General features: G+C 46.6%; 1 protein-coding gene and 1 pseudogene across 1 annotated transcript; one reads left to right on the top strand and one right to left on the bottom strand.

Annotated features, from left to right (window-relative positions):
* The window catches only part of LOC121464640, a 267,159-nt pseudogene that overhangs the window by 33,526 nt on the left and 209,462 nt on the right, over positions 1-24,171 (bottom strand).
* Zscan25 (zinc finger and SCAN domain containing 25) lies at positions 7,257-23,984 on the top strand. Its single transcript, XM_041678009.1, has 6 exons — positions 7,257-7,387; positions 9,618-10,022; positions 12,491-12,692; positions 13,420-13,511; positions 14,878-15,001; positions 18,070-23,984. Exons 2-6 carry the CDS (start codon positions 9,636-9,638, stop codon positions 18,897-18,899), a joined length of 1,635 nt encoding a protein of 544 aa, XP_041533943.1. The 5' UTR covers positions 7,257-7,387; positions 9,618-9,635; the 3' UTR covers positions 18,900-23,984.

The following is a 24,171-nucleotide window of genomic DNA, read 5'->3' as shown; positions in this document are numbered from 1 at the left end:
AGTTAGACTTCTCAGGTTTTGGACCAGCCCACTCTATTCTTCTGGAGTAGGGGAAACTGAGGCCATGAGGTTGACATTAGTGAGGGCTGGAGAGGAGATGGTAGAGGAAAGTCGGGGAGGCAGAGAGGGCTCAGATGGGAGAGGGAAAGTATATTAGAACATCTCAAGGTCTGAGGAAAATGCTTGTCCATCTATGCACGGTGATTAGCATATCTGGATGTGGGGTGCAGAAGGGACACATCCTAGGACCCCCATCTCCAGGTCCACAGAGGTCAAAGATATCCCTTGGCTATAGGAAGAGTTTGCATTGACATGGTAGATGGGTGTCTGTGTCTGGCACTGAGAGTAGCTCTTTGCAAGGACCTAGGGAGATAAAATAGGAGCACTCCCTTTCTCATGGAGCACTCCCTTTCTCATGGAGCACTCCCTTTCTCGTGGAGCACTCCCTTTCTCATGGAGCACTCCCTTTCTCATGGAGCACTCCCTTTCTCATGGAGCACTCCCTTTCTCATGGAGCACTCCCTTTCTCGTGGAGCACTCCCTTTCTCATGGAGCACTCCCTTTCTCATGGCCTCATCTCCACACTTCTCACATGTTTGAAAACCACAGTACTATCAAAGAGAACCCGGCATCAACAAGAGCCCCCACGCCTGCCTTTTTTTTTAATTTATTTATTTATTAAAGATTTCTGTGTCTTCCCCGCCACCGCCTCCCATTTCCCTCCCGCTCCCCCACTTAAGTCCCCCCCCCTCAGCCCCAAAAGCAATCAGGGTTCCCTGTCCTGTGGGAAGTCCAAGGAACCCCCACCTCCTTCCAGGTCTAGTAAGTTGAGAATCCAAACTGTCTAGGCTCCCACAAAGCCAGTGCGTGCAGTAGGATCAGAAACCCATTGCCATTGTTCTTGAGTTCTCAGTAGTCCTCATTGTCTGCCAGGCCTGCCTTTGAGTCTTTTGGGGGATACCCCTCATCTGCCTTATTATTTTCCCCTTTCACTTAATTATCTCCCGTTGTATATTGCCAGATGGCCTGGCTTGCCACAGTGCCCACTGGAGGCCCTGCAACCAGGCCAGGCTTTCTTGCCAAATGCTGGGCTCCCAGCAGCCTGCTTGTCTTATCCTGTCAGCCCTTTGCCATTGTAGGAGAACCCCTCCCTGAGCTCCAGGCGGAGTTAAAAAGGATTAGTTAATGAAATGTGCCCAAAAAGATGAATAGGGTGAATAGCTGCCTGAACGTTGACCCTCCCCATCCCTGCAGTTGAAAATAGAATCACCGCCACCACCACCAACTCCCCATCCCCCTCGTGTTTCTGTAAAAGGCTCCTCCTAGACAGATGGGTCAGGCCAACCTGAACTTCAACTTCCTCTGGCCAAAGGGCAGATCCCTGGGTTAGGGCCCCTGAGACCACAGTCACTGTCTCCCGGAGGTCCTCATTTTGCAACCAAAGGCAAACAGTTGACACAGCAGGGGGAGGTGGAAATGGCCTGCTGACAGCAAAGCTGAAGGTTTCCTGAGGCAGTGCACAGGAGGCTATGGGCAGGGCCTAGGCCAGCCTCTTCAGTTTTGCTAGATGAGGAAATTTGTCCTTAGAGATAGATGCCTAACACCACCTAGTGAGCTATCAGTAGATGACATTTCATGCAGGTTTTAGGTCAGTCACAGAGGCCTGTAAACCATACAGTTGACTGACAGCTACCCTTGTGTGGTACATACAGACGTCCCCTTTGCTCTGGAGATGGCTTACCCTGCCATCACTTTTCCCTTGCATAGGTGGTGTTGACTCTAGACTCACCTGGGCCATTACCCTGAGCTTAGCCTACCTGTACTGACTGCTTGGTTTCTAGTCTTTCCTTCTGAGTGAGGCTCGTGAATCAGGGGATCCAGGAAGTGTTTTTTCAGTGGCCTGTTTGAGAACTGCTTCTATATCTCGTGTTGGAAGTCTTGACCCTTATCTAGCAAGGAGCAAGCAGGGAGGGGAGAAATGGGACACAGCACCAGTGTACGGACTAGGGGACAGGGGACAAGGCAAAGCAGGTTGGGGGCAGAGGACAAAACTCAACAAGACCACAATGACATCTTCTTTAAAAGTTGAAATTGAACTTATTTACTTGTATGTCTGTGTATAACACACAGTCACACCATTGCATGCACATGAAAGTCAGGGGACAACCTTTCCAGAATTGGTTTTCTCTGTCCATCATCATATGAACTAAGCCCCAGACTTGAACTCAGGTGGTCAGGGTTGGTGGCAAGTGCCATTATCTGCAGAATCATCTTGCCAGACCCTTCAGAGCGTTTTCTCCACTCTCTTGGTATGGCAGGAAAACAGGAAGCCAAGAGGAGGCTAATCATATCAGGCATGTTGGTGAGATGGGAACAGTCATAGGCACAAATTTTCCTTCTGCATCAGTAGTGCTCTACGCAAGACTAAAGAAGGGTTCTGCTCCGGGAGGCTGGAGCTCCCAGCATCCAGATGCCACCCACAGTACCCACATGCACAGGCACAGCCCAGCCAAGAAGAGATCCCCAACTAGAGAACAGGATGTGGATAGACTTTGGCCCCAACCAGCTGTGGGTGGTCCTCCACAGATAATGTGTTCAGGCATGGGCACACTTAAGAGGTAACACAAATATATTGAACTTGGAAGACAGTGAAGGAAGTTGAATCTCTTTATTTCATTGTGTTAGTTCATTTTGTGTTTTAGTTTATGTAGCCCACGCTACCCTTAAACTTGCTGCGCATCCAAGAGTGCATTTCTTACCTGTCTGTTTCCTTCCTCTGAGTGCTGGGATCGCAGTTGGGTGCACCACCATGCTTTCTTTCTTTCTTTCTTTCTTTCTTTCTTGCTTGCTTGCTTGCTTGCTTATTTATTTTAGGGAGGCCCACACTATATAAAGCAGGCTGGCCACAAACTCACAGAGATCCACTGGCCTCTGCCTCTCAAGTGCTTGAGCCACTATAACCAGCAGGGATGGATAATCTTTGATGTATCTTGAAGTATCAGTAATATCATCCCTGCTTCTTTCTACCTACTAGTTGCTATAGCATCAGGGTCAGGTGTCCTCTTGGTTGTTAACAGTTACCTGTTAACAAGCTATCTAGAATGCTTAAGATGCCCTGGTTGAGGAACACTGACTTTACCCAAACGGAGATTTGGAAACGTCTAGGTCTTCTCTGATACCTTTTTGTTTGTTTGCTTCACTTTGATTTGCTTTTGTTTGTTTGTTTGTGTTGTTTGTTTTTGAGGTAGGGTTTCTCCACATCACCTCAATTGACCTGGAACTTGCTCTGTAGACAAGACTGGCCTCTGCCTCTTAACTGCTGGGACCAAAGGTGTGTGCCACCACCTCCCAGCAACTAACATTTTAATGATTTATTTTTGTTTTATCTTCATTGGTGTTTTGCCTGTAGGTGTCTGTTCAAAGGTGTTGGATATCCTCAAACTGGATTTACAGTTGTGAGCTGCCATTGGGTGCTGGGAATTGAACCCTGGGCCCTTCAGAAGAGTAGTCAGTGCTCTTAACTGTAAGTCCAAACTAATTCTTAAAATAGTTGTCACAGGGGGCTGGAGAGATGGTTCAGCGGTTAAGAGCATTGCCTGCTCTTCCAAAAGTCCTGAGTTCAATTCCTAGCAACCATCTGTAATGAGGTCGGGTGCCCTATTCTACAGGCATACATGTAGACAGATTTGTATACATAATAAGTAAATAAATATTTAAAAAAATAGTTGTCACATAGCCCAGACCGGCTTCAAACCTACTATGTAACTGAGGATGGCCTTGAATTTATCATCTTCCTGCGTCTACCTCTTGAGTTCTGAGATTAAAAGTGTTTTCTACCATGTCCAATTTATTTGGTGCTAGGTATGGAACCCAAGCTTTGAGTGCACACCAGGCAAGCACTCTATCAACTGAGCTACACTCCCAGCCTCAGACTCATTTTTAAGGTTTTATTTTTACTTTTGATTAATATTTTACATTTTTCTTTACTTTGATTTTTAATTATATTGTATTTATATGTATATGTATGTATATATTGAATTATATTGCCTGGATATGTGTGGGTTTGTGCGTATGAGTACAGTGCCTGAGGAGATCAGAAAGGGTGATGGGTTCCCTCTGGTGCTAAAATTACAGGGGATTGTGAGCCACCATGTTGGTGTTGAGAATTGAACCTAAGTCCTGTGCAATAGCAGCCAGGCTCCTAACTGCTGACCTGTCTCTCCAGCCCTCTAAGACTAATTTTTATTATGGTCTGAATATGTGAAGAAGAAGCAACTAAAATCTCTTTGTTCCCATATTTAGCTCTGCATTCCCCCTACCCCAAATCTCTCTCATTTTTTCTCCTTCCTCTTCTTGTTGTTTTGTTTGTTTTTTTGTGACACACATACACACACACACACACACACACACACACACACACATATATGGCTGTCCTGGAACTTGCTTTTGGACCAGGTTGGCCTCTCACAAAGATTCGTCTGCCTCTGCCTCCCAAGTTCTGGTATTAAAAGCACCGCCCAGCCTCTTTCACTTCTTTTATTAACTATGAAAATTAAATAAGGGTGATAAGTTCCTGTGGGGTGCAGTATACTTTTGACTTAATGGAGTCCTTATTTTCCATGGGTGGAGCTATTTTATCATAACTATGACAGAGGTGAGTAGTTACATTTGCACATGAAGCAAAATTTGTTTTTAATTTAAAAATACACCTTATTTACTCACATACATACACACATACTGGTGTGCCATGGTGCAAGCGTAGAGGCCAGAGAACAACTTGTGAGAGTTTGGTTGTCTCTTTCCTCCAAATGGGTCCCAGAAATTGACCTCAGGTTGTCAGGCCTAGTGGCAGGCACCTTTAATCACTAAGTCATCTCAACCAACCACATGTAGCAAAATTTTACTAGGAGATTTTGGTTTTATTTTTGCTTTTTAACCTATTTTTTATAAGTTTTTACATAATTTTTATTGCTTTTGTGACAAGAGTCTTGCTTTGTAGCCCTGGCTAGCCTGGAACCTGGGCCTTTGGAGAGACAAACAGGCCAACTACCAGTATGTCAGCACTGCCTCATCCTGTCTTGAAGTCAGAGGGCTCCTGAGTGAGTGGATTCTGCCTGTCTGCCTGTCTGCCTGTCTGCCTGTCTGTCTGTCTGTCTGTCTATCACCTATCTCTCTTCCTCTCATTATATGCAATCCAAATTGGCCTCAAACTCACTATGTAGCACAGGCTGGATCTTATTTTACTGTATAGCTCAGGGCAGCCTGAGCTGATTGGGATTACAAACTCACTATGTAGCACAGGCTGGATCTTATTTTCCTGTATAGCTCAGGGCAGCCTGAGCTGATTGATTGGGATTACAAACTCACTATGTAGCACAGGCTGGATCTTATTTTCCTATATAGCTCAGGGCAGCCTGAGCTGATTGGGATTACAAACTCACTATGTAGCACAGGCTGGATCTTATTTTCCTGTATAGCTCAGGGCAGCCTGAGCTGATTGGGATTACAGACTCACTATGTAGCACAGGTCTGGATCTTATTTTCCTGTATAGCTCAGGGCAGCCTGAGCTGATTGGGATTACAAACTCACTATGTAGCACAAGCTGGATCTTATTTTACTGTATAGCTCAGGGCAGCCTGAGCTGATTGGGATTACAAACTCACTATGTAGCACAGGCTGGATCTTATTTTCCTGTATAGCTCAGGGCAGCCTGAGCTGATTGGGATTACAGGCCTGCACCACCATGCTAAGGCTTCTCTCTTCCATTGATGAGTTTGGGACACATGAAGTACATCAGCAATATTCTAACATAACCATTTCCTTCAAATATTGATGACTTTCCAGGCACTGGTCTCTTTCCATCTTATTATTTATTTCTTGTTTACTTACTTAATTTTTGATACTTTGCAGAGTAGTAGTTTGGTCCTAAGCTGAGATCACAGAGATCTGCCTGTCTCTGCCTCTTGATTGATAATATTAAAGATGTATACCACCATGTCTGGCCTGCCTCATGTCAAACTAATCCCAACTGAAATGTCATCTGCTATATGACAACCTCCTTATCACAAGTTTTATCTTTCTTTTCCAAGAGAATCCATGTACTTGTCTTTTTTAGTAATTCTGTTATAGTTAAAATATTAAACCACGCAGGTGGTGGTGGTGCATGCTGTTAATCCGATCCCAGCTCTTTGAAGGCAGAGGCAGATGGACCTCTGAGAATTTGAGGCCAACCTGATCTACAGAGAATGAGAGAATTCCAGGACAGCCAGGGCTGTGACACAGAGAAGCCCTGCCTCAAAAAAAAAAAAAAAAAAAAAAAAAAACACCAAACATACGGTCATTAGCCAGGCATGGTAGTGGTAGCATTTAATCCTAGCACCGGAGACAGAGGCAGGCAGATGTCTGTGAGTTTGAGGCAAGCCTGGCCTACAGAGTGAGTTCCTTAACAGCCAGGGCTACATAGAAACTGTTTTGTAAAGCAAAAACAGCTTTGGGTAGATCGTGTTTATTTTGGCTTACAATTCCAGGTTACAGCCCTCATTGTAGGGAAAAGAGGCAGCATGAACTTGAAGCAGGTGGTCACATTCCACCCACAGTCTAGAGCAGGAAGATATTAGTTAATGTATGCGTGCTTACCACCCAGCTCCCTTTCTTCATTCTTTCACAGCCTAAGACCCAAACCCAGGAAATGGTGCCACCCACAGTAGTCTGTGTCTTTCCACATCATGCCCACAGGCCAACCTGACAGGGAGGGATTGTCTAACTCCTCGTTGAGACTTTGCTGGGTGATGCTAGATTGTCAAAAGTGACAGTTAAAAGTAACCATCATCTTTCCTAAAGGAACATATGTCAATAGCCTTCTAAATTATTTATGTTCAGGATCACTGAGGTGACTCAGTGGGTCAAGGAGCTTGGCCCCAAGCCCGGTAGTCTGAGTTCTATTCCGGGAACTACAAAGAGGAAGGTGAGACCTGACTAAATAGACGTAAAATGTTAAAATATTTCTGTTTATACCTATAGACTAGCCTAGAGCAGAAAAGCTCCTTTGTTGTAGAGATTCATTAAAAAAATAAATGTACGGAAGTGCGGTAGAGCCAGGAAATAGATGGGGAGCCCGCGCTAGTCATGACCCACCATAGAGATACGCCTCCTTCTGAGACCTCCGAGCGTCCTAGAGAGGAACCGGACGCGGGCCCTTTCATTGGGGCACCTGCCTGACAGCATCCGCCACTCACTTCCGGTCCGCGCTGGCCCGGGCAGGTGCTGAGCGCGCAGGCAGTCAAGGCCGCGGCCGGCTCGGGACGGATCGGGCACGGAGCGGGTTGCAGCTCGGCAGGGCAGCTGCGGCCCGGAAGGTCGCCTCTCCACGCACAGCCGTGGTCCCAGGTAAGAACCGGGCGGAGGCCGGGCCAGGCGGAGAGAGCCTAATGCAGGGAGCCCACGCTCCGCGGGAAGACCTCGACCCTGCGCCTCTAAGAAGTGGGGCGATGTAGACGCGGATGCCGGGCAGTCGTTGGAAGAAGAGCCACGCGGCACCTTCTGTCTGCCAGAGGCCTGCGAGGAAGGACCCACGAGAGGCCTGTTGCCCGCAGGGCGCCCGCGGAACGAGCTAGGCAATAGCTGGCTCGTTCGAGAAAGCTCGATGTGGCAGAGAGACGAGTACTGTAGGCAGAAAATGAGGGGTCGGTTTAAGGGGCGGGTGGAGAAAAACACGAACAGCCAGTAGAATCTGTCGCCGAAGGTCGTGGCCTCTCGCCTGCTGGTTGCGCCAACAGTCTGAGCGCTTTTGTGCTTTGGGGCAGGGGCCTGTCTCTAGCCTGCCCGCCCGGAAGTAAACAAGACTCATTTTACGGACTGCTTGGCTGCCTCTTTTTTCCTCAGGTGTAATGTTCGCTTCCCACCCGTTCTCCCGTTCTCCTCTTGCTTTCTTCCAGCTGTGTAACCACATTGCCCTAGAACTAACTCACCGTCTGCCAGCCTAAACCAGGTTCCGGGATTACAGGCAACTACTGCCATGGCTGTTAATCTTTCTTTTCGCGAGACGTGCTCACTGTGCACTCTGGAGCTCTGGCTGTCCTGGAACTCACTATTAGACCAGGATGGCCTCTAACTCACAAAGAACATCTGCCTCTTCATCCAAATGCTGAGAGATTAAAGATGGTGGGTGGGTTTTTTTTTTTCTTTTCCCCTCATGTTTATATACCACGCCTCTCCGCGTGTGTGCCAGGTGCCCACAGTGTCCAGAAGACACAGCAGATTTTCCGGAACTGGAGTTACAGCAGGTTATGAGCCACCGTCTGGGTGTTGGGAACGGAACCTGGGTCCTCTGCAAGAGCAGTGGGTGCTCTTAATCACCGGGCTGCCTCTCCAGCCCATTCTTTCATCTTTTTAAACCTTCCATGTTTTTGGAGGGAGACGGTTCTATATTCTGCTTGCATATTCTTTCTGTGTCTCCTCTTTTACTTATTCTCTTGACACTTTTGTCCATGCATACAGCAGGTCTTGACTATTGCTACCCAACTCCCCTCCTCCCCACTCCACCCAGGACAGCCAAACACCCCTTTTCATATCCTCTTCTTTTTTGTTGGGATGCTGACTGATTTTACTGGCTTAGTCCTGTGCAGGTATATAAGCCGTGTGTGGCAATAAGTTCATGAGTGCAGTGGCTGTGTCACATCCAAAAGACAGCACGTCACAGTACTCTTTCCCACCCTCTGGCTCTTAAGTTCTTCTGTCCTCTCTTCTGCTGTGTTCCCTGAGCCTTGGCTGTGTAGGGGTGTTGACATAGTTGTCCCACATCGGGATGAACACCCAGCTTAGGCCATTTATAAGTGTCTGTGCAAACTGTAAGCAGAAAGAGGCTTCCGTGACTAAGGCCGAGAGTAGCCAATCTGTGGGTATAAACATAAATATTTAGAAGGTGGTTTGATGCCATGTCTGTTTAGCAAAACCATAGTTGTAGGTTCTCCCTTAGGCCCAGTCTCCCTGGCTATGGGTTTTTGACCAGGTTTACAGTACCAGGCATGAATTCCCTTCTTGTGGAGCAAGCCACAAATCCATTCGGAAAGTAGTTGGTTACCTTCAAGCCACTATTAACAGCAGTGGACATACCTTGTCTGGCAGGTCATTCCTTGTTAGAGCCTGCGGGCTTCCCTGCTATGTACTACCGGCAATGACTTTTCTCCTCCAGGGGCCTGAATAGCACCTTTCAGCACTATGAAAACTAGTTAATGGGGAGGAAAGTTCCAGGTCAGTTCCAGCTTGATTTCTCCAGGTGCTGCAACCAGAACGTATTGTGTCTTTAGCAGCAGGGCTTTACCATCTAGTTACACGGGCAATCAAGAGCAGTGGCAATGGCCTGTGCAGCATTGTCTTTAGACCGAAAGCACCGTCACCGTCAGGCCACTAGTGATTTGTTGGTGTTGACCTCAAAGTTTGTCTTGGTCTTGATTTTGCCTGCTTTGTTGTCTCCACCCTGACCAACCAAAGCCCCAGATCAGCTGATAGGATTTGAAGATCTGTATCAGCTTCCTGAGAACAAATAGAAAACTGGATGGGCTGACCTCCTGTGTGCGTTTTCTGTTCTCAGAAGGGCCCTCTCTGTTGTCATCCTCAGGCTTGCTGGAGCTTGAAGATGCTGAAAGACCGCCTGGAGATGGCAGAAGATCCTCAGCAGCAGATGGGTGCTCCAGTGGTGAAGCTGGAGAAGGAGCTGCCATGGGGCCGGGGAGGGGAGGACTCTAGTCCTGAGGCATTCCGGCTGAGGTTTCGGCAGTTCCGCTACCAAGAGGCTGCTGGTCCCCAGGAAGCCCTCAGGGAGCTCCAAGAGCTCTGTCGGCGGTGGCTGCAGCCAGAGCTGCACAGCAAGGAGCAGATCCTGGAGCTGCTGGTGCTGGAGCAGTTCCTCACCATCCTGCCCCGAGAGCTCTACACCTGGATCCGAGAGCACAGCCCAGACAGCGGCAAGGCTTTGGTGTCCATGGTGGAGGACCTGATGGAGAGCACACCGGAGGCCAAGGCGGTGGGTGAGAAGAGGGTGTCCAGGCCTTGTGCGGTTGGTGTGGGAATCAAAAGTGGAGAGGTTAAGGAAGTAGTGGGAATGGATGAGACTTAGAACCTGCTCTGTCATCCCCTAGTCCCCAAACAGCCTTTCTAGAGAGTGGCTGCTGTTTAGCAAGAGTCAGAGTTGAAGAGATGGCTCAGTGGGTAAAGCACTTGCTCTGCAAGCATGAGGACCCAAGTTCAGATCTCCAGGACCGTGTAAAGGTCACGTGAGGGAGTGTGCACATGTACTCCCAGTGGTGAGATGGTAGACAAAGGAAGGGGAGTCCCCAGAAGTTTGCAGTCCAGCTAGGCAGACGTCCTCAGCAGGGGTGAGCAAGAGTCCCTGTCATAAGGTGGAAGATGAGAACCAGCACTCAGTACATGACATGAACTAACTCTCTCTCTCTCTCTCTCTCTCTCTCTCTCTCTATATATATATATATATATATATATATTATATTTAGAAGTTTTTTTTTCTAAGAGCCATCTCTAAGGAAGATATCCATGGTTTAGGCATCAGGGACCCCTGGGTGAGCTTCAAATTCAGTTTAGCTTGTATTCCAGGTCCACTGTGAGCTTTGCATGCCCTTGGGGAAGAGGCTAGTGGCAGTGGTTCTGCCAGTGGCAACTGGGATTTAGGCTCAACCCCACTCTGTCACTCTGAGATTTCTTACTCAACTTTCGGTACCTCCACTCAGGCAAAACCAGATTTGTGGATTCACTTTGTTGCAAAAAGCAGTTTTAGAAAGCAGAGTGGGGTATATTAAAAGACATTTTTTTTTAGGGGTTGGGGAGATAGTTCAGTGGATGGAGCATTTGCTGTGAACGAATGAGAACTGGAGTTTGGTTTTCCACCTCCCACATACATACATAATGCTGGGTAGGCTTGATAGTCTGTAATCCACTCAGGAGGTAGAGTTAGCATCCGCCATGTGAGCTGGCTAGGTAGACAGTGAAATCAGCAAGCAAGAAATCAGATGACAGACTTTGCCTAAATACATAAGATGCACAGTGATAAAGGTAGACACTGAAGTCACCCATTGTCCTCTGCATGTGCATGCACATGTACCCACGTACATATCATACATACATACCATACATACCAACCACACATATCTATGCAAAGAAAAGACATTTTAAATAACTTTGAAATTTTTGTTTTATTCTGTTTTGTGTATGGGTGTTTTGCCTGCAATTATATCTGCAGCATGTGCATGCAGTGTCTCTGGAGTCCAGATCCCCTGGAACTGGAGGTACAGCTACTTGTGAGCTGCCATGTGGATGCTGCAAGTTGAACCAGGGTCCTCTGGAAGAGTAGCCAATACTCTTAATCACTGAACCATCTCTCTGGCTGTTACCAGAGAGAGATGCTTACATTTTGTCTCACAGTTTTTTGGGAAAGTGTGGTGGCGAGACGATGAGACAGCTGACCACGCACATCCTTCAGGAAGCAGCGATGAATGCTGCTGCTCAGCTCACTTTCTCCTTTTGTTTTAAAGATTAAAACATTTACTTCTTTTTATTGTGTGTATGTGTGTCTGTGTGTTAGAGTGTGCACATATATTCGGGTATCCACAGAGGACATTGGATCCCCTGGCGCTACAACCTGGTTGTGAGCTGCCTGGTGTGGGCACTAGGAACAAAACATAGGTCCTCTACAAAAACAGTATGTACTCCTTGCTACCGAGCTCTCTCCAGCCCCTCACTTTCTCCTCTGATTCAGTGTAGGACCTCAGCCCATGGGATAGTGGGGCTGCATTAAGCTGGAGCATGCTACCTCAGGTAACCAAATCTAGACACATATCCCTCCCAGAGAAGTGCAGAGGTTTGTTTCATAGGTGACTCTAGAACTGTTAAGTTGATTATCATTATTAAAATCTATGAAAGAGAAGAAAAGGGAGCAGGGCTTGTTTCTATGAGAATGTCACTTCAAAGCTCCACTTTTTGTAGAGCCGCTCTTTCTCATTAGCTAGTTCATTTTAGAAGCATTTATTTATCTTTCTTCATGTGGAAGAAGTCAACAGCTTTCTTTCCTCTTCCACCTTTTCTCTTTTTTTCTCTTTTGCAACTCCCCTCCTCCCTTCCTCTCTCCTTTCCTGCTCTTCTTTCTAGTCTTTTTTTAAAACAGGGTCTACTGGGTAGCCCCGGTGTGCCTGTAATTCACTGATTAGACCAGTTAGACCAGGCTGGTTTTGAACGCAGGGGTGGAGGGCTCCCCCCTCTACTGGGTGCTAGGATTACAGCTTGGACCATCATACTGGGTTTATGTGGTGCTGGGGATGGAACTCAGGGCTTCAGGGCTTACAGGGCTTCATGCTTGCAAGGCAAGCACTCTACTAGCTGATTTGCACCACTAGCCTTGCTTTCTTTTTCAGTTTTATTTCAGCTCTTTTTCTAACAACCTCCAGCAGGTCTCATTCTAACTGGTATGTGCATTCTTCTTAGGTTCCGTGCCATGCCCAGGGAGAACAGCTGGTCACAGCCCTTGGTGGAGGATCTTGGCAATCAGGCATCCACTTGGGGCCAGTAGAAGTCAAGCCTGAGTGGGGGATGCTGCAGGGGGAAGGAGTTCAAAGCCTGGGCCCAAGCACTGCAGAACAGCTGAGCCAGGGCCCTGGAGATGGGACACAGGCCTTCCAGGAGCAAGGTAAGATGCCAGTGATGAGGATGAAAGGTCAGCACTGGGCTAAGTAGTTACTAGTAAAGTATAATACTGAGTCTTCCAGGCTGCTTCCTTTACCCCAGTAGGAAACAGATAAAATGGTTTTTTTACACCTTGACTGGTTTTATGGGACACATCTAGAATCTTGTTCTCTTATCATTTCTTCTTTCTTCCCCTCATATCCCTTCTAGAACCACTAGGAACTATGCTGATGGTATGGAAGAGTTAGTTATTAAGTGAGGAGACAAGCCATACCCACATGAGGCTTCATTATTACTGAGTCTCAGAAAGTTGTTTTCATGAGTGACTCAAGAGTGTGACTAACTCTGAGGGGACAGGGTTGGGATAGTCTTCTCAGCCAGAAAAGGGCAGGGGACTCCCAGACTCTTGGCTATAGGTCATTGTGGTACTGAAGTAATTCTCTTTTGTTTTATTATTATTATTATTATTGTTATTATTATTATTATTGAGATAAAAATTCTCTCTGTAGCCCACACTGTTCTGGAACCTGCTTTATGGAGCAGGCTGGCTCGAACTCAGGGAGATCCACCTTCCTCTGCCTCCCAAGTACTGGGATTAAAGGCATGTGGCCACCACTGCCTGGCCCTGATGTAATTCTTTGTGGTCTGTAGTTCTGAGATGGTGTGTATTGGGGTAAGGTGCTTTTGAATTGGTGGACAACAGCCCTGATCCTTTTTTGTGTTCTGCTCAGCACTGCCCATTCTTCATGCGGGTCCAGGTCTTCCCTCTGTGAGCACCAGAGACCAAGAAATTGCTGCAGGGTTTCTTGCAGCAACATCCCAGGTAAGCTAACATTTCTGTTTTGGAGGTTTTGTTGATTTGTTTATTTTTTGAGACAGGGCCTTACATAGCCCAGGTTACCCTTAAACTCAATATGTAGCTCACAGGGCCAGAGAGATGAGTCAGCAGTTGAAAGTGTTTCCTGTTCTTCCAGAAGACACAAGGTAGGCGTCCAACATTCGTGTCTGATGGATTACAGCTTCCTTGTAGTTCCAGCTCAGCAGATCTGAGGCTCTTTTCTGGCCTCCCAGAGGGTTGCACATACGTCTCTTTCTTTTTAAGTAAATCGTTAATTTTTTTTTTTTTAAAAAGTAGAAGATGATGTCTTTATGCTTCCGATCCTTGTATTTCCACACCCTGAGGACTGGGATAATGGGCATGCAGAAACACCTTACTGTGTGATGCTGAGGATGGAGCCCCTGGCTTTGGACATGCTAGGCAAGCACTCTACCAGCTTATTCCTAAGTACCATACTCCATTTTGTTTATTTAACATGCTTTATTCTTTTAAATTAAAATGTATTATTTATCCTCTTGTGTGCATTTGTATAAAATAGATGTGTGGGTGTCCATGCCACTACGCGTGTCGAGGTCAGAGGACAGCTCCGTGTAATCATTTCTCTACCTTTCTGTTGGTCATCAGGCTTCACCTACTGATCAGTTCTTTAAAAAAGCATAAACTTAAGGTGGGCCTTGAGGGAACACACAGGCTTCTAGGCTCAAACTTGAGGTTGCTGAGATGGCGAGGGCAAGCAGGGTCAAAGTAGCAGGTTCTGAACATGTTGGTCACGCTGTTGGAAGATGGCAGTTCTCCCAACTCATCCGGGGTCCAGTTGCTTCTGGCTTTGCTGTGCTTGAGCCTGGTTTTGAAGCTACTGGTAGACTACCCCACCTTTTTTTGACAATGTATCTAGTGTATGTGTTGTGGGAGGTGTGCCACAGTGCTCATGTAGAGGTCGGAGGACAGCTTGCTAGAGCCAGTTCTTTCCATCCACCATTTCATTTCTAGGAACTCAACTGAGGTCATCTTGCTTGGCAGCCAGCACCTTAACACACTGAGTTATTTCACCAACTCTAGAGTTCTTACTTTTTTCTCTTAATTTATTTTTATCTTTTTTAGGTGTATGAATGTTTTGCCTGCACATATATGTGTATGTATGTGCATCACACGTGTGCCTGGTGCACTCAGTCCAGAAGATGGTATCTGATCCCTAGGAACCGTTAGTTACAGGCAGTTATATTAGTTGTTATATAGGTACTAGGAACTTAACCCTGGTCCTCTAGAGGAGAGCAAGTGCTCTTAATGGTTGAGCCATCTCTGTAGCCTCCAATGTTCTCTCTTTATCTATAGCAGTCTTTTGTTGTTTTAGGGTCTGGGGCCTTTTAAAGACATGGCTCTGGCTTTTCCTGAAGAGGAATGGAGGCACGTGGCCCCAGCTCAGATTGACTGCTTCGGGGAATACGTGGAATCACAAGACTGTGGGGTCCTTCCAGGTAAGATTGTTGCCTGGCACAGGTAAGAAAGGAGTTTTGAAAGCTTCAGTTTAAGAGTCTTGTCCTAGCCATAGTGCTGCTGACCAGATAGTATAGGGAGTCTTGGAGAAGTGTGCCCATGACTAAGGGGCATCGAGCACTAGAGAGAAAGAAAAGGAGCAGAAGAGAAGTGCTTGGTCTGCTTCTCCAGCAGATGGTTACTGAACACCCCCTGCATGCAGGCCCTATGTATGCATGCAGGCTTTGTATGTATGTATGCATGCAGGCTTTCCATTGGAACAGGGAGTGCACTGGATGAGAGAACGTAGTGTGTGGGTGTGCTAATAAGTGTAGCATAAGTGAGGGCTAACTGATTATATCAGTGTAAAAGAGGCCAGGGGAAGAGAACTCTAGGTTGTGCTCTTCATAGAAATCTGAGTTAGATTTGTGTATGTGTGGTATATGTGCACATGTGTATATGTAAGTACATAGCTGTGCTCATGCTCAGAGGAAAGAAGAGGGAGTGTTGGGTTTCTCCCTTTGTCACTCTGTCTTACTCCTTTGAAGTAGGGTCTCTCTCCCTAAACCTGGAGCTTGACTTTTTCAGCTAGACTGACAGTTCTAGTGATTTTCCTGTCTCTGCCACTACAATGGTGGTGTTACGGGCATGTATAAGACCACACTGGGCTTGTTTTATGCCTGCTGGGATCTGAACACAGAGCCCCTGGTTACACAAGTGCTCTTAACCACTGAGTTGTCTCTCCAGCCCCACTGAGTTAGATTTTTGAAGGAAGTAAAAGTCTGAACTAACAGAACCTTAAATGGGGGGTGGGTATTAAAATCTGTCAGTCAGTTCAGTATCAGGGCAAGGAGGTGGTAAGGAGTAAAGAAAGGTCAGAGTTCAGGGTTCATGGACGTGAAAGGTGTTGAGGTTGTTGATCAAAGGAAAAGAAGAGGAGCCATTAATGGGACATATTAGGAAGCCGGGTATGGTTATGCAGGCCTAAGATTTCCCCCTTCAGGATTGCTTATGAAATTTGTCCATTAGAGATAATTTGTCATCTTTGAACATAATTTTTATGGCATAAACTGTGCCTTTTTGTATTGATAATCTTTCCGCCAATCTTTCATAAGCTTTAGACAAAATTCAATTGTCATATTCAGCAGTTTTGATTCTCTCAGTTAATGTTTTAGTTTCTATAGAAAGGGACTGCTGGAACTTACGATCTAATTCAGTTGTTCCTTCTTCCATAGTAATGAATTTCTCCTTAACATCAGCCTGTACCTTTTTTAAATTTTGCTCAGTTAACCGAGTCATGTTAAACAAAGATCTGTTTTCTTCCTGGAGAACTTTAAACTGATTCTTGAGAAGATTGTTGTCATTCTTAATAGTTTTTAAATGTTCAACCTCTGCCTTAAGAGATTTCATCATTTTTCTATTGTCAAACCATATAGTGCTAAGGAAAATTATGAATCCCAGAAATATCCATAGATGTGGGGTGATAGACACCTCTTGTAAAATCTCCCATATGGTACATTCAAAAAAGCTGTTGAAATTTGAAACAGTCATGTTCTCAGACATTTTATTTATAAAAGAAAAAATTCTTTTATCTGCAATGACTGGTTCCCTCCAGTGGTGGCGAAAGAGTCCATTTGAGTCCACGTGGCCTAAGTCTGAAATAAATGACTCAAAAACAAAATTGGAGCAGACACCAGGCTGATTAATAGCAATTGGGCCAGAAAAGGAACAGAGAGAAAGCCGTCAAAGTGAACAAATCAAAGGGACCGGCATGTTTGAGCCGGCTCGCAGGGCCACCGTCATGTGACCTGAGCGCCGGCGGAGGTGGGAGGGGAACAGAGACTGATCACGCTGTTACAGAGGCGCTTGTGCCACTATCAGGCAGGGTGGGGCTGGGGAGTGCTACTCCCGTCCCATTTGACTTTTTAGCAGGCACCAGGAAAGATCGAGTCACTCAGAATCTCAGCTGTGTCCCCAGCCGTAGTCAGATTGGCTGAAAGGGCATAGTCTGCGCGCCCAGGGAGACCGCCGCTGGGAGCGGTGGCCCCAAGAGACTCCGATTTGGGGCGGGTCTCCGCAAAGCCCCATGTTGGGTGCCAAATGTATCAGCGTAAAGAAATGCAAGGCAAAAATTAAAGAATATATACAGTTTTAATGTTTAAATAAACTTACAGAACCGAGGTTCCCGCGTAGCATAGGAGGTAGGAAAGAAAAAGGGCCAGCGGCCTCCCGCGTGCCCGATTTATTCATATGCATTCGCCCAAGGCAAACCCGCCCCCTAAAGGGGCTGGCTTAACCCTACACATATTAGGAAGCTGGGTATGGTTATGCAGGCCTAAGATTTCCCCCTTCAGGATTGCATGAGTTCAAAGCCAGCACGTGTTACAGAGCGAGATCCTGTCCCAGAAAACCAAACCATCACCACCACCAAGATGAAAGGATGCATTTGGAGGAGAAGACGTGGTGCATGAAGTTCCCTGGGTGGTCATTGTTTGAGGAAGGTGGAAAAGGAAGTGAGAGGAGTCTCCTTTCAGATGTTTCTTTCTAGCAAGGCAATAGCATCACAGTGGGAGAGCAGGCCTTCAGGTCTGAGGAGGAATGACATTACAAACAGCCTTAGATAATATGCTGGAACCTGAAAGCATAGGTAGCCATGGGGGGCCTGGAGAAGAGAGATGGCAGCCTGTAGGTCTCTTCATTCCTTTCAGATCCCCACAAAAAAGTAAACTTGTTCTTTTGTAGGTTTGGGGAATGGTGGTGGGAAGCCCATACCTAGTTCTGACCTAGCCTACCTGTCTCCTGGCATGCAGAAAACCTTAGATAAGAGTGGAAAGTTACAACAGGCGTTTGTGTCTGTCTGCCTATGTGTGGAAGAGCTGGTCTTGCTCACATTTGCAAGTGGGAGAGGGTGAGGCTTTAAGGTCACAGCAGCTCTTTAGAGCTAGCAGAGAAACAGGGACAGAGAGACAGAAAGACAGGGTTACATCTGATTTCTGGGTGTGAAGGAAAGTAGCAGTTGGAGGGTCTGTGCTGGAGCATCACCACAGTGTTGACCTCCTTTGCCACACAGGTGCTGGGAACAAGGAGAAGGAGGCCAAACCCCAGCAGGAAGATCTGAAAAGAGCATTTGTTGGGTTGACTTCCGATGGATTTGGAGAAACCGCCATCCAGGTTCCTGGACCAGGGGGTGCCTGTGAGCAGGAGCCTGGGGGATCTGGAGCCAGTTTACCTGGGCTCCCTGCTCCTCAGCATGGGGTCCCCCTGCCAGACACCCTTAACACCCACAATTCTTTCTGGAAACCTTTCCAGTGCCCTGAGTGTGGAAAAGGCTTTAGTCGCAGCTCCAATCTTGTCAGACACCAGCGAACACATGAAGAGGAGAAGTCCTTTGGCTGTGTGGAGTGCGGGAAAGGTTTCACCCTGAGAGAGTACCTCACCAAACATCAGAGGACCCACCTGGGCAAGAGGCCCTATGTGTGCGGTGAGTGCTGGAAGACCTTCAGCCAGAGGCATCACCTGGAGGTGCACCAGCGCAGCCACACAGGGGAGAAACCCTATAAGTGTGCGGACTGCTGGAAGGGCTTCAGCCGGAGGCAGCACCTGCTGGTGCATCGCAGGACACACACTGGGGAGAAGCCCTACACCTGCGAGTGTGGCAAGAGCTTCAGCAGGAATGCCAACCTGGCAGTGCACCGGCGTGCACACACTGGGGAGAAGCCCTATGGCTGCCAGGTATGCGGCAAGCGCTTCAGCAAGGGGGAGCGGCTGGTGCGGCATCAGAGAATCCACACGGGTGAGAAGCCCTATCACTGCCCCGCCTGCGGCCGCAGCTTCAACCAGAGGTCCATCCTCAATAGGCACCAGAAGACCCAGCATCGCCAAGAGCCCCCTGTGCAGTGAACATATCGTGGGCCAGCTCTGCCTCGGGGGTGACTTGCATTGTACTGAGTGTCCTGGGCAGTGCCCAGTGAAGGACAACAGAATGTGCTAAAGCAGGAGGAGGACAGAGCCTGGTGTATGGAGAGCTTCCAGAGGGCCCACAGTTTCCTTCACCTGTTGTAGGGAAACACAATCCTAAGCTTCAGTTTTTTTGGGGGGGAGGTTGTTGGGAACCCACCTCCTAAGCAAGTTCGGAGGTAAGGGCAAAATTTTATTGCATATTGGCAACTTGAAGCTCATTTTTTTTCATTTTGAGATAAGGTATTATTTAAGTTGGTCTCAGACTAGTTGTGTAGCTAAAGATGATCTTGAATTTCTGATACTCCTGCCTCCATCTTCCCAGTGCAGGGATTATTGGAATGTGCCACCATACCTGGCTTATGTTATGTTGAAGATGAAACCCAGGATTTTGTGCATGCTAGGTGGGGTACCCTACTGACTGAGGTATGTGCCCAGCCTTGAAGCTCAATTTTTAGAGAACTCTGTCTTGCCTGCGATATCTTTAGCTCAGGCCTGCCTTCCCTCTATTTTTCATTTGAAAATATTTATTAAGCACCTACTGTGCTCCTGGCTCAGAGAATGCCATGGTGATTGGGACCAGTGAGCTCTTGGAGCTTGTGAGCAAAGCCGGAGCAGTAGCTTGTAAGTATCCCAAAGCACGTGTTGTTGCAAGTGCCACATCATAACCTTGGTACACTCCTGTTACGGTCTGTCCCTGTGTGAGGTCTCACATGTCCTCCACCTCAGGTGGGGACTTCTCTCATGCAGCCTTGTTTATTTAGCTTTCTTTGGCAGCCTTATTGTCGTGGACTAGAACGTACTACCCTCATCTGTAAAGTCTCCCCCTCCCACTACTCCTTGCACTGTAACCACAGCTACTAGGAAATAATATTTTGCTACTGATCATTGAATAAACGTGGACATATTTTAAGATAATTAGTAACTTCCCTGAAAATACCTGATGAATTTAATCTGAAAGACAAACTAGTATTAATGCTCTGTATTTGATGACACTTTCTTATATATAATACCTCTGAGAGTGAGGGGCGTGTGTATGTGGTGTTGGGGATTAAACCTATAGCCTAACATGCTAGGCAAGCATCATGCCGCTAAGCTGTATCCCCAGCTCTACCTCTCCCCTTTTTTAGAAGTTAATTTTTTATGTAAGTTGCTCAGGCTTGCCTTGGAATTGTTTTGTGATCCATGCAAGCCTTGAACCCTCCAGCTCCATCCTCTGGAGTAGGTAGAATTCCACTTCTGCTCCACCAGGGTGGCTGACCTCTTTGTTTTTATCTCGTTCATCTTGTGTTTATTGAGGTCCTGCAGTGTGGTGAAGCGTTTCTGTAATCTTAGGTTGCACCAGTGAATCAAACAGGGACTATCCTTGAGCTTGAGCTGAAGAGATGGCTCCATGGATAAGAGAGTTGCTACTCTGACAGAGGACCCAGGTTTGGTTCTGGCAGCTCACAACAGGCTGTAGCTGCCCTTCCAGGGGATCCAACACATTCTTGTGGGCTTCTGTCTTCCAGCTTCTGTGGGTACTTGATTCCTATACACAGACCTCTCATGAGTATGAACATAATTAAAAATAAATACTTACAGGCTGGAGAGATTATTTAGCCATTAAGAGTACATATTGCTCTTGCAAGAAGACCTGAGTTTGATTCCCAGCACTCACATTGCTCAATGTCTCCTGTAATTCCAGCTCCTAGGGATTGGACAACCTCTTCTGGCATCTGCACACAAGTGCATATCCACAAACAGACACATATACATGTAAATAACATGTTTTAAGAAATCCCTGAGCTTGTAGGATTCTCAACTTTGCAGATGAACTATATCTTCAGAGCCTGTGGATAGCCCATGAATTCTCTGGGTCTGAGGATTTTTTGTTCGTTGTGTTTTTAAGATAATGGTCTCATTATGTAGACCAGGCTGGTCTCCAACTCAGAGAAATCTGGCTGTCTTTGCTTCCTCAGTGCTGAGATTCAGGATGGGGTTTAACTTGGAGCTTCTTGCTCTGAGTTGCATTTCCCATCCACCTTATGTTCCTCTCCAGTCATTTGGACTCTTGTCAGCTGACATTTAGGAACGTGAATACCAACTTCTAGTTTCATTTCTATTGCTGTGGTCATATAACCTGACCACCACCATCACCCCCCCCCCAAAAAAAAAAAAAACTAAGGGGAAAAAGGATTTAGCTCACAGTGGCAGGATGCAGTAAGTTACTGTGGGGAAGTCACAGCAGAAACTTGAAAGCAGCTGCTGGTCACATCATTCGGTCAAGATGAGAAGGCTGGAGAGGTAACTAAGTGCTTGAGAGCTGCCCTCAGAGGAGCAGGATTTGGGTCCCAGCTCCCATGTTGGGTGACTCAAAACCATTTCTAACTCTAGCTCCAACAGATCCAATGGCCTTTGTTGGTCTTTGTAAGTACCTGACTGCACGTGTGTGTGCGCACACACACGTACACACACACACAGATTCTTTTACACATCTTAAAGAGCAAGTGGCAGGTAGATCTCTAAATTTGAGGCCAGCCCGGCCTACAGAGTGAGTTCCAGGACAGCCAGTCTCGAAAACCTGTCTTAAAAAATAAGTAACAAAAAGCAGAGAGATGCACGCATGCTTATGCCTGCTGTGTTCAACTTTTCTCATTCAACAGGCTCAGAACCCCTGACCACAGTGTGGGCCACAGTTGTTGGCATCTTCCCACATCAATCAAGACAGTTCCTCACAGATAGGATCACAGGTCAAGCTGATCTCAACTGTGGCTAAGTGAAAGTTCCCAGGAGACCCTTGGACTGTCAGGTTGACAGAACAAGCACGCTGCAAGGTGAACCCCATTTTGCATGTATGTGCTGGCTCAGCAAAGTTGGGTTGTCTGTAGGCATTAAAAACACATTTCCTTAGTGACAACCTGGGGCAGGGGAGATCCTAGAGGTAAAACATTTGCTGTGCAAGCATCAGGACTGGAGTTCAGATCCCCAGTACCAAGTGGGCTTGGCTGCTCTGCCTATCTGTAATTCCAGTTTGGGGGAGGTGGAACCTGGTGACAGGTCCCGAGAGCAGGCTGGCTAGCCAGACTAGCTAAAAGAGCTAGGTCTGGGTTTATCAATATACAAGATGAAGAAAGGGGGGGAGAGAAACACCCAATATCTACCTTGGTCTTGCACACATGTAACCACCCAGACACTATATACGTAAGCAAAAAGGGCAATGTAACTACATTTTCTTGTATTAATTTGCTGGCATGAAAGGTTTTCCCTGCTGTTAAATTCTTCGAATTTTATTTTTACATGTGTGTGCACGTACGTGTACACACAATTGCCATGGCACACATGTAGAGAGGTCAGAGGACAGTTTTCAGGAATTGGTGAGTTTTGGAAATTGAACACTGTTTTTCAGGCCTGATGGCAAGCACCTTTACCTGTTGAGACTTTTTTTTTTTTTTGCTGTTCATAAATTTGAGAACTTAAGTAATATGAGTATCCCTCATGCCATGGCTTTGACTGTGGGCTTTTGAGGCAATGTCTTGTTGACTGTGCTGTTATAATTGCAAGCTGTAGTTTTGCCCAGGGTGCCTCCTGATAGCCTTTAACTGAGACTCTCATTTTGCATTGTAAATAAAGTAATTAGGGGCTGTGGGTATTTGCTGTGTGAGCATGAGGACTTGATGGGGTCACTCCTCAAAACCCATATGAGCCTCAGTTTGGTGGAGCTTACTGTCCAGCCGTCTTAGCTAATAGATGAGATTCAGGCTGGTGAGATTCCCGGTCTTAAAACTCAAGGTGGGTTCCATGAGGAATGGCCCCTAAGGTTAGCCCCTGGCCCCGATAAACATGTATACATGCACATGTGTCTCTACACACGTATGTGTGTGTGTGTGTGTGTGCATACATACATATGACAAAGATACATGGTAATGACAGTTACATGTGATTTTATTTTCCATTTCTTGGCAGGCAGCCGTGACTTTTATATTTTTGTTTTGGAAACAGGGTTGTTCTGGAACTCTGTAGATCAGACTGACCTCAAACTCACAGAGGAAGAGCCTGCCTCTTCCTCCCTCCAAAGTGCTGGTACTAAGGACACCTGCCACCACTTCACGGCATTTAATTTGTTTTATTCTTTATTTGTGAGTCTCTATGTATACTGTGACACAGTGTGTGTGTGCTGTGATTCTATTCCTAGGACAGTGTAAACTGATGTCTACCTACCTCAGATAGGGAACGAGCATCAAACCGGAGTACCAATACCACCAAGGTCCAACCTAGCAAACAAATGAGTTTATTGTGGTTTTCCATAATATAGGGGAGGGGTGACCTACAGGAGCAGGTACATCCCTGAAGCCCAACTCAGAATGGATGAGGGATCACTGCAGGACTTGCAGGCAGCTTGACAGACTCTGCATAATTTAAACTGATTCTGGAAGCTTGAGGAGGGAGGGCTTTGTGAATCTGACCCATTTCAGAGACTTCCTGAGACTAGTGAGTTGCTGAGTTTTAACCAGTTGAGTCTCAACAAGTTTCTCTCTGAGATGGCATGTTCCAGCTTGGAGATAATTGCTACACAACCGTGTGTGCAGGCACACATTCCACAGCAGCTGCACAGGACAGAGTTGGTTCTTTCATTTTACTGTGAATCTAATGAATGAGACTCCAGTTGTCAGACTTGGTAGCAAGTACCTTTATCTAAAACCTGTTTCATCAGTACCATCAAATTTACATTTTTAGATTAATTTTGTGCAGATGAGTGTTTTCTCTGCATGTGTGTCTGTACCATGTGTGTACCTGGTACACTTAGATTCCCCGTGTACTAGGACAGATGGTTGTGAGCCACCATATAGATGCTTGGAATTCAACCTGGGTCCCCTGGAAAAGCAGACAGTATTCTTAACTACTGAGCAGTTGTTGAAGATATGGAGCAGCGGGCTACGTTCCTGGCACCCAGCCGCCCGCACGGCTAGCTTTATACCCGAAATAATTACACGGAAACTGTATTCATTTAAACACTGTTTGGCCCATTAGTTCTAGCCTCTTATTGACTAGCTCTTACATATTGATCTAACCCATTTCTAATAATCTGTGTAGCCTACGAGGTGGCTTACCAGGGAAGATCTTAACCTGCGTCTGTCTAGAGTGGGAGAATCATGGTGACTGCCTGACTCGGCTTCTTTCTCCCAGCATTCTGTTCTGTTTACTCCACCCACCTAAGGGTTGGCCTATCAAATGG

The sequence above is a fragment of the Microtus oregoni genome, unplaced genomic scaffold (assembly GCF_018167655.1).
Source record: "Microtus oregoni isolate MIOR12 unplaced genomic scaffold, Mior012 000029F_ref0000214, whole genome shotgun sequence".
In the NCBI taxonomy this organism is placed as follows: domain Eukaryota; kingdom Metazoa; phylum Chordata; class Mammalia; order Rodentia; family Cricetidae; genus Microtus; species Microtus oregoni.
The sequence above is the reverse complement of the archived record's forward strand: the minus strand, read 5'-3'. Positions and strand labels throughout refer to the sequence as shown.